We start from the raw sequence: 19,473 nt of genomic DNA on the forward strand, positions 1-19,473 counted from the left end.
ACCTATTGTACAGATAAAATCCTAGTGTAGAATTTGAAGTTTCAGGTGATAACATGTATCACTGGATAGGACATTAGACTTGGAGTCAAGTGACCTGGGTTCTGTTCCTGTCGCTGCCATGGGTATCCTTGAGAGGTTTGCAGGGAAGTTAGATATGTAAAACAGAGATGTGGAAAAGTAACAAGATAGTGAGTAAATGAGAGAGATGATTTAGTTGGGGATTGGTCCTGCTTTGAGCAGGGGGTTGGACTAGATGACCTCCTGAGGTCCCTTCCAACCCTGATATTCTATGATTCTATGAGAGAGAGTGTGGCCCATTACTAAGGAGAATCCCATGCAATTGTAAATATATATTCAAAGTTAACTTAAAGCTGCTTCTGCTGTCTAATGCCTGTAATACTTCTATCCTGCAGGTGTAGGTATGAATCAGTAAGTAGTTCTAAGAGGACTTTTTCAGTTTGTATAACTGCCTGGATGTGGCAATGGAGTAAGTGGTTCAATAACAGTTTACAGTTATTGTAGCATTAGAGAAAGCCCTAGTAGACGACAGAATGGATTTTTAACCCAGGGCTGATTGTACAGAGTTCCAAGGGAAATCAGCTAGTTATAGTGCCTAAGCTGCTATAGTACACTGATTTTAAAGAACTCTTCATTTATTTTTATGTATTATTTTACCTTTTGGGTTTTGGATGTGAATGCTTTTAACAAATTTAGTCTGGTATTTTTTTATTTTTATTTTGTGTGTGTGGTAAACTGGCCATGTCTGCATTCAGTGTATGTAACAACTCCTTGTCTGGCTTCTTTCTGAAAAATACTGTCCTCCCTACTTCATTCCTTCCAGACTCGTTTTTCTTGCAAACCAAGTATATACGGAGACAGGCATAAGCCCATCTTGGCAGTCTCAATAGTTGCACAATTCCTGCCAGTAAAAAGACACTATTAAGCTCGCTCCCATCCTGGTTCCATCTACTCTCACAGATACGGTTGCCATAGGTAGCCGAATCCCTAGAAGATTTAGAACTTCTCATTACCAGACAGTGTAGCTACGCCATCCTTCCTCTCCCTGCCCAAATCCTCTCTCCCTCATTGCACTCTTTCTGATAGAGATGTCTTCCTCTCTTTTCTCTTAGGCCTCCATCTAGTACAGCATATAGTCTACTCCCACAACTTCTTGATCTCCTCTTATTTTCCCTGGGATTTCCTGGAATTTGGCTTCTTGCCTACCATCTCTTTGAATTAATAGCAAATGCCCAGCCATCAAGATATTGCAGCCAATACTGGGGGGCTCTCAGGCAACTCACACAGACAATCCTTCAATAACTTAGTCCCAAGAGCCTGGTGGATGTGTCATTTTGATCCAAGTGTTGCTCAAGTTATTCTGAAAAATATGGACAGATTGAACAAATACCATCATCATTGCTCGTTTGTGACCATTCAAGGATTGGCTTGCTAAAGGCCAAATATCCATAGACAGGTGTACTTGTGGCACCTTAGAGACTAACCAATTTATCTGAGCATAAGCTTTCGTGAGCTACAGCTCACTTCATCGGATGCATACTGTAGCTCACGAAAGCTTATGCTCAAATAAATTGGTTAGTCTCTAAGGTGCCACAAGTACTCCTTTTCTTTTTGCGAATACAGACTAACACGGCTGTTACTCTGAAACCTGTCATAGACAGGTGTTGACTCCAAATCCCTTGTAGTCTCTCAAAAACAGGGCAGTCACTCTTCTCTCCAGAATTTGGCCTCTGCTGGCTTGTTGCACAAGAGATTATTGCCTCAATAAAAAGGAGTCTCTGAAAAGATCATAAATGCTCACTTCAACTCCTGGAACCCCCTGATCCCATTAAGAGTTCAGCTTTCAGTGTCTTCAGAATGACTTATTGAATTTCCTCTGGAGAGATTCCGTATGGGCTTAGTTGGGTTTCAAGGTTTGGTTTCAGGCTTGCCAGTAACTTAACTTCCACAGAGTGATGTTTCCATAATTCTCTCACGAGACTCATATCTCCTCTAAGATACGTTGCCTTAGTCTTGAGTCTTAACCAAGTTTTAATAACATTATTGGAACCAGTCCCTTGAGCCTGCAGGCACATCTCTGATTAGACTGTAAACTCTTAGGTTCTGCTTGCTTACTGTTTCAGCAAGGAGAGTCAGTGAGCTAACAGACCTCACTTACCACACTCTCACACATTGTCGTCCTCAGTTTTAAGATGGTATTCCTTACTGAAACATCTTCCAGGAACAGGACTGTTACCCAATTTTATGGAAATGAAAGGTGGTCTTGTTCTTGATTCTCTGCTGGGCAGAGGAACAGATTCACTGCCTGGAGGTCAAAAAGCCTGCAACAAGTCATCAGGGCTCCGGCACTAGTCTTTTCAGAAACCTTAGCTACTTCAGAGTGTGTGAGAAAATATTCTCCATGTCTATCCAATGCTATAAATGCTGATTTGAAATAAAGGGAATGAATTAAAATAGAGAGGTTTTAAAAAAGAAAAAGTGGGGGTGCCCTCAACTTGAGAAAAAATCAGGCTTTTTTTCTACATACCATTTTCACAAGTAAGAGCTAGATTTCTGTCGCTGAAATAGGGTAGAGGAAAAAACGGATGTATCTGTTTTTCAATTATTTTTCTGTGTGCGCTTTTGACCGCACTCTATGTGTAGTCAGTTTAGCTGTTTCCTCTGTGGATAAGTCACTGTATATTTTCTTATTAATGTAGGTTTTTACAGATCAACAAGAATATTTTTAAAGGCAAATATGAGTTTAAAACCACAAAAATTGACTAGCAGTTGTGGTTGTTGGGCATATTGGCAGGTGTAGAACCCTGAAACACATTTAAACGTATTTTTGAAAATGAATTGTTTTCCAGTAACTTGATAGTATCCCATTAAGTATAATAAAGACCTGAGTTGCTTGCAACTAATCATCACAAAATTAATTTTCAACTCATTTTTTAATTTTTCTTTTTAAATCAAGTCATTGACTGGGTGTGTGCTGTAGAGGAGGAGCTTGATAAACCTACTAAAAGTGCCAGCTCTTATTATTTAATAGTTGTACTGCAATAGCTTTGCCCCCTCATTGCCCTTTAGACCAAAACAAAATAAATAAAGAAGTTCAAATATCTTTTTAGACTACATAGAAAGATCGTTTATTTTCCTGGTGAAATTTGTGCAATTCATGAAAATCTGAGGTGCAGGAATAAAAGCAAATTCAGATAGAATGTGCAGTAAAGGTAGTTTATAATGTTAATAGTAGGAGAGTGGCTTTATGGTTAAAACACAGAACTGGGAGATGGTCTGTGGCAAAGTCAACAATAGCTGCTATGTTTCCCATCCATTGATAACAGGCCTGATGGAAAGCTAGCGGGAGTTTTTCCTGTGGCATCACTGGTCTTTGCAGCTGGGGTTTCCTCTTTCTTTTAAACAGGATGAGTTCTTGAAAGAAAGGGCTTTACATTAGAGAATGCTTTGCAAAACTTTTCTGCCATCTTCTTCCCCAAGTTCTGTAGACTTGTTACTTCTCAGTTAAAATTTATATGGTTTCAGAGTGAAACTAGAGTGGTATAGAAACTTCACTTGCTACCCAAACAGCTTTGGGGACAGTATTGGAGTCAGATGGTAGAAAAAGTGGTTTTAAAATCACATCTAAATGTCACGCAGTGGCTCATATCCCCATAATATGAATGATAGTATCTAATGCCCTAACAGTAATTGTATGCTTGTGGGGAGGGGAGAATAGACCCTTCAGTTTTATTTACATTTTGCTTATCCAGCAAATAACCTTGAATGTAACCTTGGTTTTGTGAAACCAGAGAAGATAGTTAATTAAAAAACACTTTCTCTAAGACTGCAGAAACCAACAAAAATGAATTCACTCCATTTCAGTTAATATAAAATCCGCTACTAGCTAATAAAACTTGAAATATGAACAGTTACTATTTTGGGGATGAGTAAGTGAGTAACTCGGGGACCTGACCCATTTTCCCCATCTTAGTCAAGCAGGAACTAATCCCAGAGGTGTGTGACAGTTATCGCTAAGTGCACAGTGCTACCTCATTTTCCTTGGGAGTCTTTGCAAGGTTGTATCTGAGGTTATGCTCGTACCAGGAGTGCAGGTCCAGGTAAACTGACATAGTGCACAGTGTGGACAAGGAACCACATCTTTGAAGATAAACTTAATAAGACACATGCTCAGTGGACAGCATGAGAATGTTTTAACAGCTGGTGTAATGGTGTTTTAAAAGATGTCCTAACGGATGCTTTTTTATTGGCAGCAAAGAAGGTCTGTGATCTGGTATTAGAGAGTTGGCTTTATAGAGAACTTAATAGCTAGTATAAAGTTTTAATCATGGTTTTTGAACTCTATATACTGGCTGGTGTAGGCTGGGCCTTATGTCTCATTTTATTAAGTCTTCTGAGAAAATGTGTCCAAAGTGTTGTGTAAAAAAACTAAATTCTGTCTGTCTTTTGCCCTTTGTGATGTGCCATAGACTGAGTAAAAACCTACTGCAAAGCAGGGAGAAACTTTGCTTAAATCTTCTTTCTGTCTTTGGCTTGCAGAATGTAGGTGTGGATCGCTCGAGAGAGGAAGCCTTGAGGACAGTACCTAATCATCTGTAACTGTCATGGACCATGACAACATCCCCTGCCTGCTACAGAATCACTAAGGAAATAGCTCAGGTACATGAGACTGGAGAAGACATCCAAGGAGGTCAAGCAATGTCACATGCACGCACTCCCTCTGACTGTAAGGTTTTTAGAATGTGATTCAATGACTTGTGGGAAAACCCACGATTCTGGAGGACTCTTAATACTGAAAGTTGAAATGCGCAAGACTGGAAATAGTTATGGGAAACCCAGTGAAGTTGCTATTAATTTTTCTTCTGTGAATATGCAGTTTTTCAACTGTTTTTATTCTTCACCTGTGGATCATGCAAGATTGTTAATTGCTCTTCTCGGCTTACTGTCAAGTTTTAACTGAACTTTTACTTTTTTCAATAATTGCTTTTCTAAGAGTACCTCTTATTTTTACTGTGAATGACTGCCTAGAGTTACATGACTTTTTTTTAGTGTGTGTGTATTTTTTTTTTAATGTGAAATTCTGCATTTAATGCATTGGAGGCTCCATTTGATACAAAACCACTTCATACTGGAAGCTTCTCAAGTACTCTTTTTTCGTCCCCTATCGATGTTTGAGCATAGTTCAGGTGTTGCAAAGCACTGTGTATGTGTGTCTTTTGAAATGGGGATGCTTTCCCCTTTGCCAAGAAAAATATTTGAGTATATATATTAAATTATATTATATTGACAGCGAGAGAGGCTTTGCTATCACAGTAAGTTTCTTTATCTTCTCCATGCAAAATGGCATTTTGTACCATGGTGAGGGTACACTATTATACAATTGATTGTTATGGAAGGATGGTTTTAAGTACAGATAGCTGGCTTGTTAATAGTCTAATTACCCTAGAAAGAGATTATAAAGGGTAAGATGACAGATATCTTTCAGAATATCTGTACTATCCAGGTTAAGCAGCCTTTCCAGGAGAGGACATATCTTCCACATTCAGGGTGAAATATACTCCCATGCAGTGGGCCCTCAGAAGACCCAATGCATCACTTTAATGCAGTAAAACTTCAATGTAAACCCTAAATGGGCTCTAATAGAGTGAATTTCACCCTAAAAGTATAAGATTTTCTATGTGGGAGCATTAAGTAAATAGAGGAGGAGAATGTTAAAATAGGATTTTAGCCTCCGGAGAATTGTATAAGTACAAAAACCCTTGAGTGAATTTGGAAATTGATTTTTTTTAAAATGTCATCTCTGTATTTTGTTTTTAAAATCTTTTTTAACTTTCTGTGAAATTGCAAGTGCATTTATGTCCAATGCTAAAAAGTGGTAGAATTTTCTATGCATGTCAATGCCACTCACTACCTTCCTTGTTCCAAGCCAATATATATATATAGTGTACATGTGTTGCTGGATGATAGGATTTAGTTAGCAATACCTAATTATTAATGAAATGAAGAAAGCTGCCATTAGTTATTGGAGTATCTTTTTGATGTTTGTATTACTGGGTCGTTAATTCAACTCTTGCATTTATCCGTTAATACGTTTAGTTGAATTTCAGTGTAGAGAACTGGGTTCTGTCCAAGTAGCTTGCAGGCAGGGGCTAAATTGTTTTTTGTTTTATGCAGGGCAGGGGCCTCTAATATGTGCTGCTGTTGTGATTTGTTTTATTAAGCTAGTCTTAGCAATATAGTCAATGTACTGGAAGTAAGCCATATAGCTAGATTTCATTTCAGAAAACAAATGCATAGGATATCAAAAACACTTGCTTGGAACCTTAGCATCAAAAGCTTTTTGTCTGTAATCCATGCAACCAGTAATATGCATTTAAAAGTAAATAATATATTTATTTAGATGTATTAATTGTTATTGTCTAAGGTTAGAGCACAAAGCACTGCTAAGACATTTATTGATGCACAGCAAAACAAACCCTAAAGATGCTTATATTGGAGAGGGAAGAGATGCTATATAGTGGGTTCCCTTCTGATCACCTATTTGTTCATAGTTCAGAAGAACAGCCCTATCCTCTACTGTGCCCTGTTTCCTCTGGATCTGGGCCACACGATCTACAGTAGGGATTATTTATGTTTAATGATGGTAAATTGAGGAAGCCTAGCTTTTATCCATAGTTATCCAAGGCAGATTCCCAAATATTATTTTCTTAATGTGCTTTGAAAAGCAGAGGTTTACCAAGACAGAGTTTGGACCACTGTAGTTTTGAGCTTGGTTCTAGCAAAGGAAGCATGGTTATAAAAGGGAAATGTTTCCCTATATGAGTTTTTAATCTCAGAACTTTCAAAGGTGCTGTAAAATTCTATATGGCTAAATGTTTTATTTATAGTAGATATTTTTATAGACTGCTTTTAAATATACTGTGATCAGAGTGGTTGCTCATTTGCAGGATGGATATACTGTATAGTAAAAAATCATTGTACACAAGTGTGAATAAATTGTATGTCAGTACTTGAAAATAAAAAGGAGAATCTGAAGCTGTCAGTTCTATTTTAATTTACAAATAATGTCATTGACTGCATCTTAGTTAGTAAAAGACAAAAAATACCAGAATGTAAAAATAAGTAATTGATCACCCCATCTCACCTGTAAAAATTGAGAGTTCTGGAAATATATTGCAAGAATTACTCCTTACTATCTAAAAGCGGTATACATATTCCCATCTGGTTTGGAAAAGTGAGTCATCATCCAGAGGGGTTAATTTCTAAGCATGGCCTAGTATGTTTTATGTTGCAATGATTGGATGGGATTAAACTAACCTTTCTGACATGACTGGCCTTCAGCTTAATCTTCTAGGCAAAATGAATCTCGTGTGATCTTTGAGCCAAGTAATAAAGATCAAACATTAAAACTCAAGATATGTGTTTCTTTCCTTGTCCCCTTAAACCAGTTATGCTACAGTAACATTTAGAGTTGTGTAAATATCTCCTCAGGTCAACACACTTTATGAATTTGTCCACTGTGGAAGGCTGTGAAATACATTTTGTGAAAAGTATCTCAGGTGGAGAGAGGTGTGAGAGTAAAGGTTAAGTTCATTTCATCATCATCATCTGCTGCAAAAAGAGGTGAGAGGTACTGATTATACTACCTACAATATGTGAGACAAGCTGAGAACTGCTCAGATTGGCAAAAATCTTCTGCAATAGCAATAGTTCAGATTTAAAATAGAAGAGCAAGTCAAAAGTCATGTGAAATTATGATTGTAAATTGAGGCTTTGTGAATTTCAATGAAAATTAACTGTTCCGTGTTGTCATTCTAAATGTTTAGGATTTGTGACATTCTAAAACAGGACAACTTTGGTTTCTTTTTAAAAAAGATTAATTCTCATCTACCTGATAGTCTTCAGTACCAGTAGCTGCAAATTAGTAAGTAAAATGTTACTCTGCTGTAGCATTTGGATTTAAATAGTCCATTATGCATGTATAAATTGCATTGAGATGTTTTTTCTATTTCTGTTGCAGTATATGAGAAGGCAAAACTTAACAGTGGTCATTTGTCTAGACTGGGGGTTCTCAAACTTGTTCGTATCGAGAAGCACAGCTTACTGTGTTGTGACCACCTCTCCCATTCACACCTCCTCTTTGGAAAGTACTGATCGCTACTAGCTTTAGTCCCTCTTGGTGGCATATTATCTACCACAGCAATTGCTATACCCTTCTCCTCAAATGTAGTAACATTCTTTATTAGAGGTAACTCATTTCCAAGTGCCTTTTTTAAAAAGGCCTTGAGACTCCTCTTTGCAGTGAATTGTATGGACACATTTAGCAGCAGCTGGAACTAAGAACACCAGTCATCTCTCCAGACCAGTTTGGGAACCAGATAGAAAATAACTGCAATCTACTATCTTCCATAAGGGGGCCCACATGCACAGTGATTACAGGAAAGAAGGTATGTAATAAAGATTGTAAATATCTGTATTTAATTATTGGCTGATGCTGATAGTGATCTAACACCTTAGTCTAATTCCCCACTGATAAATGGAAATGACTGTCACTTAAGTAGCAATACATCAAATATCTATAATGACTTAAACCTGAAATATTTATTGTGCTGATGCAGATAAAGATTGCAATGAGTGTCTGGTTACTTGTTGGAGGGTATGTTAGCTCCCCTTGCATGAACTGGTCCGTTAAGCCTCCTGCTACATTGATGTGCATGTGTGGACACCAACTGGCTGAGGCAGGCACTCCCAGGAAGTCATTTCAGCATCTCCTACCAACTAGAATGATGTGCAAGAAAAGAGAGCTTTGTAGAGCAGGGTCATTTTGAAAGGGGAGCATGGGTAAATCTAACCAGTTAGAATTCTATTTTCTTTGGACAAATTTTAAAATTCCTTCTTTCCTTGGTTAAAGCAGATACACATTTTCCCTTCTTGAAGGCCTATCCCCAAAGGATGTTGCATTGTGTTCAGAGCCTGATTTGAAACTATTTGTTAGCGTGCATCTCTACCATTCTGAAGCATCCATAGGCACACCAATCTCAAATATAAAGAACAAGAGTGTAGCCAGCTAAAACATACCTAAGCTTTCTCTGTTCTGGTGATTTGCCCCCTTTTCAGCCATTGGTTAGCAGCCATGGTTCTGTCACCTCTGCTTGAAACCACAAATGGCACTTTACATTTATTTTTGTTCTTCCTACACTGAGGGTTTGCACTTATGTAGCTGATATTAGTGCAAATCCCCAGTGTGTAGGCAGACCCTTCTATATGAAATAAAATGCCAATCTGGGTCTGCCTATATTAACCTGAATTTATTATGAGAACACTGAAGCTCCAGCTGTAGGTCCCAACCTTATAAAGTAGCACTGCTTTTATAAAAACAAAACCAAGAATGTATGACATGATTGAGTCCACAGTGGAGCCTCACTTAAAAGGCCCGAGCAGTCTTCCTGTTTCAGTAGTACAGTGCTACGGAGGTTTCATCTGCCTGAGGCTGAAGGTATATTTGCACTTTGAGCTGAAACTGTAAATTCCAGCTTGAAGAGACATACCCAAGCTAGTGGGCTCAAAAATAGCATAGTAGCGGCAGGAGGGGCTAGCAGCACCGACTACATATGTGTTTGAGCTGCTACATATGTACTTGGGGCAGCTAGCCCCTGCTGCTGCTGTGGCTACACTTTTTTTTTTTTTTAGCATGCACTAGTGCGGGTATGTCGCCTTGAGCTGGAATTTACACTTCCAGCTCCAAGTGTAGACATACTCCAGGTTTTGCTATCCTTTCACTATATGTTCTGTAAAATACTGTGAAGTATTACAATTAACAAAACTATATTTTGTGATTGCTTACTCACGGATTTGCAAAATTAAATCTTGCTATCTCTGGCAAATCTAGTGCAGAAAGGTTTTATTGTAGTTAAATGAACCATACTCACCTTCTGGCAAATATTCCATGTTTAAGCACTGGACTCACTAGAAAGTTCTTCTGAAACTAACAGGACTTTTCTTAGCATAGTTCTGTAGTTTATCACAGTACCTCAGGAAGGTTTTCAATAGGATATTCTCATGTTCAATAACAATAGTTCTAAATCCTTAGAGGACCCCCCTCAATTTTTTTGGTGCATCTTGGATAAAGAAATGCAAAAGAGGAAATGATTCCCTTTTGGTCTCAGCATAGGGGCTTGTAGCCATTTATGTGCACTTAGGTACATTTGATTGTTGAACTAATGAGCAGTTTTGATTATGAAATTAACATTTATATTGCTTCTGTGCAGAAGATGATTTTCTAAACTTAATGGACATTAGGCTAATAAATATGCTGAAGCACCTACACTTAATGGTTGTGTCTCACACATACACGTATGCTGTCTTCTGTGACAATCTGATAGGTAACTGTTTTTATTCTTGCTGTGTAGCAAGCACTATTTGCTAGGCTAATAGCAGTTACATAGCTGTGGAATTTTCTTACCAGTTAGCAGATCAGGGCCCTCTTTTATGCAATAAACTTAGACAGCAGCACTTCAGTATTTGATCTATCCACTAGTTTAAGGTCCATAGCATGCTACGGGCCCAGTTATTTTATGTAGTAGAGCAAGTGGTGTATATCTTGCTCTATCATTAATGTTGGTTATGATCCAAATGATTCAACTTTCTGTTTACTTGGAAGTAGACCTGTGTGAACTAGTTTTGTAAGTGGTTTAACCCAGGTGAATTCTTTCCCCCCCCATCATGTAAATTCTTTCCCCCCCCATCATGTACAGATGTTATTGAACTGTGAAAAGTTCACATGTGGTTATAACCTAAGTGGAAGCATGGCTTTGTTTTAACATCAGTTGTGCTGAAAGACATGGAGCCACAGATGTTCTATTTGAAGGACATAGGTTGCTATTCCATATAAATCACTAGCTGGCAGTTCACTGGAAATGTTCCATCTCTGAAAGGCCAGGTAAGTGGACCCAATATTCCATATAATAGCTGAACCAGGGCTTTTTTTTTGTAAGAGGCAGTGATCTTATTGCTCATGTCTATTAATAAATGCACTTTAATATATTATACTTATAGCAGTGGAAACTTGTACTTCAGTCTCTAAAAATTTACTTCTAGGAAGTGGGTTGTTGCCAGATACTTGGGCCAGAACATCTGATGTGTATGTTTGCCAAGGATAAATATTTAGAGTAACCAATGAAGCCTAGCACATGGAAAAAAGATGTCATATAATGAATGGGAACTACTTTCTTTTTTCCTAATGTAACCCATCCTTTTGAGTTACACTGCAGGTGGAAGGTTGTAGCAGTTAATCTCGTAACTATTGTAATGATGCAGGATAGAAAGGAGATGTAATATTGGTTGGAGGAGATAAGAATGATTAAATACTGCTGAATATAACTAATTTATGTTTCAAAAACTACACACACACTGAGGCTAAAGTTAGAGAATAGCCACAGACAAACACACACATTTGTTACTTAACTGTGCTATGAAATTGTTTGGCACAGAATACTCTGGAGGTCCCACAGTTACATGAGTTCTTAAAATATTGGATGGTGTCTTACAATAGTTTAAGAGTATTAGTTCGTAATGAGCCAACATCTGACACAAAGAGAAACTAGTGTTGGGTAGAGTATCCTTAAAAAAAATCTTTGCTTTTTAAATCAGGAATGTTTCTATAATCTCAGTTTACCTTTTACAATAGATACACTTTTTCCTCCAAAATGATTAATTGCTAAAATCACAAAAAGTTTAATATAACTTCAAATAATTTTACTGAAGCTGAATAAAAGGGCCTCAACCATATTTAAAAAAAGACAATCTGTTTTCTAAAGTCTTGTTTCCAGAGCAAAATATACAGCATATATATATATATATATATACACACACATACATTTAAGTAACCAAACACAAAATTTACATTTTGCCAATTAATGCACACGATTCTTCATTTCTTAAACCTGACCATGCAAAAAACCACTGCCAGTTAATCAACAGTAAGACATTTTTCATGCTACCGTATATTATTTTCAAGGAAAGGTATAGAGACATGTCACTTAGCGTTTGGAAGCCTCTGTTTACAATATTTAACCCCAAATGTTCAGAGACTATTTATCCAGGATCTGTTCAAATTTAGGGTTAATAAAAGAGAATCCTGCAAATGCAGACTGATCCATAGATTCGATCAAGTTTTTGTCACTGTAAGATAACCGTGCCTTCTCACTCAGAAACTCTCGGTCAAAGTTGTTGTAGTCACTTGCTGATTTCTGTGTTAAACAAAGAGGGTGGAAATAGTTAGTGGCTTCTTTAGCGAAGCTGTGCAGAAAAGCAAAGAGAAAAAGTTTAAAAACCTGTAACTGTGAGCACAACGTTACATATAGTAAATGAAGTATTGTAAGATCTTGAATCCCCCCAGAACATAACTCTGAAAATATGCTTCGGTAATCACCCCAGTAGTTCTAATCATTGGAAGAGTATTAAATCACACTCTTTTACTGATGAAAACTCAAGCCAAACTAGTGAGAAGGATGTTAAGTAATGCTTTGTAGAAGCTTGAAAAGGTTAGACATCTGTAGATGTTCCTGAAAGCTCAAAGTGTCAATCTTTCTACATTTACTTTATGGGAAGCTCACTTTGAGGTAGATAAACACATCCAGCATTTCAACAGCAAAAGGCAGTTCATTTTAGTCATACTTGTTGGCCTATCAGTTACCGTTTTAACTAACGATCTTACACTGTGCTAGCAGATGATGGAGATATTACCTAACATGATCCCAATGGAGAAAACCAGAACACTCATCTGTTGAGTTGTTCATTCTCCATCAATCAAAAGATTCCATGATTATCACTAAGAGGTTTAGACATGTTCTGAGATGTGCTTTTTTAAAAGTGGTATTGCCAGAACTCCATCATGGCTTAGAGGCTCTCTATAGGGGAGGAGATATCTAAGTAGTAATTAAAGGCAAATAATTAGGCTTAGATAGCTCCTTCTGGTGTACACATAGAGGGAAAGAGCCATGTAAATACCAAACAAAGAAAAAGCTACAGCTGAGAATGAGTACTAGCCAACTTAATATGGGCTACAACACATTTGTGTGTAGATAGCTTTGGTATTACTACTGGAACATAATCAATAAAATGGACACCAAAGAACTTAACAGTTAAACTGTGCCTATGATGGAGAATAGAAATCCTTTCTTCCCCCTGGATATTAAAAGGAAACTGATTTGAGCTGGTGTGGAACACTTGCATTTCCTAGACTGCTATTAGATAGACTATTGCCTCATGTTTTGGTTACTGTTCCACATGGTGCTAAATGAAGTGCTTTACGTATGCCTATGGAAGATTCCTAATCCATGTATTAGGATTAAACATATATTGGGAAGGATTAAACATATATTGAGAAATGCAGTCATTGTTCAGATGTTTTGGTATGAGTGGCAGTGGTAATGATTGATTCTTTATAATAGAATATACTATTTATACTTATCTTAAAGTGTCATCTCAAATGGTAGTATGAGATTATTAATTAATAATCTTTTATTAATCCCACACTATGTTTGATAACATGTAAGTACAGGATGCTCTGCAATGGAAAAATCTACAGCTGGTCCAACTATTTATTTCACTGAAAAATCCTTATATCCACCTGTAGTTCATTTCCCCCATTCAGCTTTAACTAATGAACTGTTCACATTCCTTTCCATCTGTTATTATTAAAAAAAAAAAGCTTGAAGGTTTCGTGTTTCTTCAACAAGCATCTTTACTAGTGGCATCCTCATAGCCATACTATCTAACAGTTTTTGTTTATGTCACCACCTGTCTCTAGTTTCAGGAATGAGAATTGGGAAACTCAGAATGACAGCAGCAGCTCTGGCTCTTACAGTCAATATGAATCATCGGGGTAACCAGCTCTGTGACAACAGTGCAAAACCACCATGTAGAGTACAGTAAATGTTGGAACGATACATACCACTTTTGGTTTGAAAGGAGGCTCTATCTCCCTCTTCTCTAGTGCTGTCCAGTTGATTGTTTTGAAGAAAGAATGCTCCTTGATGTTCCCAGTAATTCCTAGTCTCTTTGTTGGATCCCTTTCAAAGAGCTTTGAAATAAAGTGTGTATAAGATTGAGTTCTGTACCCTTACACCTCCTCAGTGGGAAAGGGAACACAGGGCTTTAGCTGGTACTGGGGGTACGTGGGCACTAACAAAGACAGTGGAAGTGAATTGTATGTACTGTTGACAGGAACAGGTAGTCCACTGACAGTGAAAACGAAGTATGTCTGTGCAGCAATCACGCAGAGTGATTGCAGTTCACGTAGACATACCTTATCTAACTTGAATCAAGCTCGCTCCGGTACTCAAGCAATGAAGCTGTGGCGGCGTGGGCTTCAACATAGGCAGTATAAACCCATCTAAGTCCCCGTTTAACTATTCCTGGGGTAGCCTGGGCTGAAGTGCATGCTCCCGCAGCTTCACTGTTCCCGCACCCGAGCGTGCGCTGTGGCTGCAGATCAGACACACCTTCAGGGTTTCCCTGTCCCCTCTAACCTAGTATAGATAGAGGCTTAAACTGAAACCAAAGCAGATTTAGGACTAAGGCTAGTCAATTTTAAACCTTTCACAGAAGTGAAATATTTTTATTAAGGAGGAGATATTTTACTGAAAGTGCAATTTGGTGAAGTTAGTGCCAGCTTCCCTTCCCTTCCCTTAATACAAATGTAACAGTAGGATCTACCAGCTGTGTCACAGCCAACACCTACCTTCTCTAGTAGGCCCTTTGATTCCTTGGTAATCCACCGCGGGTAGTGAGGCGTGTCCACTCGGATGGACTCGAACAACTCATCCTCATCATCGCCATGGAAAGGAGATTGTCCAATAAGCATCTCATACAGCAAGACTCCAAATGACCACCAATCCACAGAAAATGTGTACTTCAAGCCTTGAAGAATCTGTTGCCATGACAAGACGTGCAGGGGAGAGAAACACAAATTTTAATAAGGAAATGCTACCTCCAGAGGCTCACTTAACTAGGCCCACAAAGACTTAAAAATAATTTTTTGATCATGTCCAAAAATCAGTCTGCATCTTAAAAGGTTAAATCAGCTTGGATACTAAGTCATAAGTACTTAGTTTTCTACCAGTAATCCATTTATCTGATTAGGGATTCATAGCTTCTTTTCATACACAATGTAGACCTGCATGTCAACTACAGCAAAAAGAATGAGAGGCATTTTGAAACAGCAAAATCTTCACAAATCAAGAAGCCACAGAAGAGAAAATTAATTCAGTTTTTGACATGATTATGACCTCCGAAAAAGGAGCTTTATGTCCTACTTAAGTGGCTACAATTTAGATTGTAGCTAGCTGGATATGGAAATTGAGTAGCTAAACTTTTGTCCAGTTTTGTAAATGTATTGTTCACTTGTAACATGGACTTCCTAGGCAGAAATATTGTTGGGCACCTGACAACTTAGTTTTTCAATCATTAGAAGAGAGTGGACTTAATTCTCTTCCCACTTGCACTCGTGTAAGTCACTGCCACTCCTGTGCACGATGAGGAACTATATGACTGGAGGAAACAAGACTGATTGTGATAAAAGAAAATAATTTACTAACAAATGGATGTTTGCTGTGACAGAGCTCTCATAGCTGTAAGTAGGATTTCAATTATCTCATTCTGGACTATAGTACAGGTGAGATTTTAAGAGCACAAGTCCCATTGAATTTCAAAGCCCCCCCGTGCCAAAAGTCAAAATCAAAATGTTTTTTTTAACCTACAAGTTGGTTTGATTTTGAATTTCATGATGTGGGAGAAGGAGCCAGCAAAGACCAGCTCTGAATTTTGACCAAGTTAACATTTTAGATGAAGGGCATTATTATGCAGGTAGCGCTGTATGTGTAACACAAGAACCTCTGGATTCCAACTGGCAGGGATCACCAGAAGAATGTGATGGACTCAAAGAGCTCAGACACACACACTGAAAATTATGTTCTTAAGGTCTGTGACTAGCAACTGGTCACAGGTAAAAAGCAGGTTTTCTTTCAGGCACAAAATGTCTGCTTACACTGTAAATTATGAATCATATGGTTCATAATGGACCTCCATTTACTCTGAGCTCAATGCTGAGGAAGGATTGTGAAATCTTCAGAGAGGAAATATACAGGAAGACGTGAACTAGCACTTTATAAAAAGGACAATGAACTTTTGGTGGTATAACTATGGGACACAGGTACATCCTCATTCTTTCCATCTGTGTGGCCAAGCTGCTAGCAAGCTTGTCCTTATGAGACAGGGTCTCAGTCACTCTGCTTGAAAATGCTGGGGAAAGGATTTGAGGTAAACGATCTTGTAGGAATAGGGGAATGCCTTGTAATTAAGTTTTAGTCTCTAGAAAGTGCATTGATTTTGTTTTATATGTAACCATTTTTCTAGTATTCTCATTTTCTATCATGTGAACCTCCTTTGTTTGATAGTAAACCTATGGTTGTTTGCTTCACCCACAGCACTCATGAAAAGTGTTGATTGTGAGTTGAATCTTACAACTTGGTGTGTACTATTCCTTTGGGAAGAGCAGATGTAAGTTCTGTGAGTGTGCAGGGAAACAGAGGCTGAGCATTCCTGAGGGACACTTTGACAGCCCAGTGGATGGCATGGGCCTGTCGCTACCTGTACAGAGTGGGAGGCCTAGAAGGCAGTGCTTGTGTTGCCAGAGGGTAATGATTTTCGGGAGCTGATCCACAGCAGACAGAGACAAGACTTCCTCACACTAAGGGCAGGTAAGTGGCAAGGTGCCTCACAATCATGAAGAACTACAGTATTCATGGTGGAATTATACCAGTGTTCATTGGGCAATAAGGCAGAATGGATAACGGCTGCTTAAAACTTCACTAGCTGGATAGATTTAATATAAAAAATGAATTGATATTTCAAAACCCCAGTGCATGCTTCAGAGTTCTGCAGTATTTTTAGGACAGCATTTGGATTAATCTCTTTCTAATTGGATTACTAGCATTTAGGAATAAATATTTTTAAAATAAGACATTCCCATTATTCTGTGAAAGGAAATATAATTACATGTTGGTGAGTGCCAAAGGAGGCTTGCTAAACAAATTCCGCATTACCATTGTCAATATCAGAACTTTGCTCTTCTAAGCACTTGACTGGTTCTGTGCTTACCTCAGGTGCTATGTAGTCTGGGGTACCACAGAAAGTACTTGCTCTGTTCTCTCCAACCATGTTCTCTTTGCACATCCCAAAGTCAGCTATTTTGATGTGGCCTTCTTTATCAAGCATCACATTGTCCAGTTTGAGGTCTCTAGAGGGAAAGGTTAAAAAAAACCAAAAAACAAAATTTCAGTATGCTGCTTTGTTGAAAACAAGTGACACACATTACTGCCAGGAAAAGTTAAATTGCCTCTCACCGGGTGAACATACTTATTTTAGTAATTTTGAAAGTATGTTTTCCCCATATTTCTCAGTGCAAGTTATTTATATTGTTAGTAGATCTGGGCAAATAACAGATTTTTTTTATTTGGATGGAACCAAAAATTTATTTCCAAAACTTTCAGCAAATCAGAGAAAAGTTTTCATTTACATTTCAGGAAACTTAAATAAATGTCTTGATTTTTACTGTAATAATTCACCAAGATCTATGCAAATCTCTGAAATATTTCAGTGTTGCTGTATCTGCCGTCTTTGCAGAAAAAATTTCACCTGACTGTAAATGTGAATCCAAAAGACAATTTTGTTGTGTCCCCTCACCTCCCCCTCCATGTTTTAACTATTTCCATATTAAGACAATACCTAAGAAGCGAGCGAGGTAAAACTGAAGTTTCTGCGAACATAACCACAGGAGCCACGGCTAGGTGCAGCACTCCTACCATTACTTGCATCTATTATAACTATGAGTTCTTCCCTTTCCCTGTAAACACATGCTAAATTACTATAATCTATTTTTCTATCCTTACCAAGTTTGCCTTTTGCCAAAATCCATTGTGATATTATTACCTAGAAGGAAATAGACTTATGTTCAGGACAGTCTCTCCCTGTTTGCATTGGTGGTTGAAGGGAAGAAGTTAAATGTTTGGTACAGAATTACTTATTTATTCCAGAGACTAACAAATTTTATTTGAGCATAAGCTTTCGTGAGCTACAGCTACAGTTGCATCCGATGAAGTGAGCTGTAGCTCACGAAAGCTTATGCTCAAATAAATTGGTTAGTCTCTAAGGTGCCACAAGTCCTCCTTTTCTTTTAGCAAATACAGACTAACACGGCTGCTACTCTGAAACTTATTAATTCCAGAGACTTACTAACCCACAATTTGCAAGAACTAAAAGACCTGAAAACAGCTACCTTTTACAAATGGCTCACAAATATTTTGTAAGGGTCCCTGCCATAGCATGAAGGGAACAAATCATAGGCAAAGTGTCTGAGGATTTTGGAACAGCAATGTGTACCTTCCAACAACTGTTCTGAAACTACTCCACATGAGAAGCTATTGCCATTGAACAGATGCCTGCACAATGATTAACTGAAACATCCCAGCTCTTCCCTACCCATGTTGCAAAGATGGCATTTATCTTCGTGATTAGCCTTGTTCAGTTTTTCAGACTTCATGTATTAGTATCCTCTGTGGAAATCCTTGGGACGCTAATGAACCACAGAACAGACTTGTGTTCTGCTTTACAGCAGCTCAGTTTGGACTCTACATCTCTGTTTTGTAGCAAATGCACGGATTCTTATTTGTGGCTGGGATTTTCAAAAGTGGTTAGGTGAGCTGGGAACACAGCTCCCTATGAAAGTTAAATTCTTGCCTTCAGTTATTTCCTTCAGGGTTAAAAAATAGTTCCAACTACCTTGTCACCACTTGTATGCTGCCAATAGAAATAGCAATGGCCCTGACATAGCCTCAAATATCTGAACACTTCATTATTTAGTTGTGGCTGAAATGTCAGCCTAGTTTTGTTCAGCTGTGAAGATTATAGACCATAGCATTATTGCTAATTCTGTTCTATAATTCTAGATACTTGCTTTGAGGTCTCTTAGGGCAATAATCTGTACGCCCAGAAACTCACTCAGATTCATTTGTACTAAATTTTGTTTTTGGAAGTTTGGTATGACCAGAATGAGATTTCATCCAAAGTCCAACCAGCTTATACTTGGCGTCTAGTCAGAGATGACTGTACAGCAGCAGGGGGTTGCACTACACTTCACTGTGACCACTGTAAATTAATGTTAAACACTGTGTTCATGCCGTTTTTCTGAAGTCTTTTTAAATCATTTAACTCTTAATGGTGTGAACATTATTGATGCAGTATCTCCAGGTCTTCAGGAAAAGCATTTACATTTTCTTTGAAGTGTTATGCATTCTTTTGTGCAGCAACACATACCAAGGAAGGCACACTGAACAGCTGCCAACAACCCTGTTACTGACCTATACGGACATGATTAGAGCAGATATTTCACAAGAT

At 38.1% G+C, this 19,473-nt stretch overlaps 2 protein-coding genes and 1 long non-coding RNA gene across 9 annotated transcripts in view; 2 read left to right on the forward strand and 1 right to left on the reverse strand.

The window, feature by feature from the left end:
* The window catches only part of PFKFB4 (6-phosphofructo-2-kinase/fructose-2,6-biphosphatase 4), a 93,735-nt gene extending 86,301 nt beyond the window's left edge, over positions 1–7,434 (forward strand). For all 5 annotated transcript variants that reach the window (XM_077823020.1, XM_077823021.1, XM_077823018.1 and 2 more), the window contains one exon: positions 4,558–7,434. Coding sequence is in view for 2 of the 5 variants with exons in the window: in XM_077823019.1 (XP_077679145.1) it covers positions 4,558–4,617 (60 nt within the window). In the remaining 3 variants the exon portion in view is untranslated. The remainder of the gene's footprint in view (positions 1–4,557) is intronic.
* Positions 7,435–7,591: 157 nt separating this feature from the next.
* On the forward strand, positions 7,592–8,459 carry LOC144268303 (uncharacterized). Its single transcript, XR_013346726.1, has 3 exons — positions 7,592–7,641; positions 7,845–7,942; positions 8,039–8,459. It is a non-coding gene; the product is annotated as an uncharacterized LOC144268303 (long non-coding RNA).
* Positions 8,460–11,503: 3,044 nt separating this feature from the next.
* The window catches only part of PRKCD (protein kinase C delta), a 128,664-nt gene continuing 120,694 nt past the window's right edge, over positions 11,504–19,473 (reverse strand). For all 3 annotated transcript variants that reach the window (XM_077823017.1, XM_077823014.1, XM_077823016.1), the window contains exons 15-18: positions 17,179–17,317; positions 14,762–14,950; positions 13,973–14,101; positions 11,504–12,266 (exon numbers count right to left, since the gene is read on the reverse strand). In XM_077823017.1, coding sequence (XP_077679143.1) covers positions 12,108–12,266; positions 13,973–14,101; positions 14,762–14,950; positions 17,179–17,317 — 616 coding nt within the window. In that variant the 3' untranslated portion in view covers positions 11,504–12,107. The remainder of the gene's footprint in view (positions 12,267–13,972; positions 14,102–14,761; positions 14,951–17,178; positions 17,318–19,473) is intronic.

Source organism: Eretmochelys imbricata, chromosome 7, assembly GCF_965152235.1.
Source record: "Eretmochelys imbricata isolate rEreImb1 chromosome 7, rEreImb1.hap1, whole genome shotgun sequence".
In the NCBI taxonomy this organism is placed as follows: domain Eukaryota; kingdom Metazoa; phylum Chordata; order Testudines; family Cheloniidae; genus Eretmochelys; species Eretmochelys imbricata.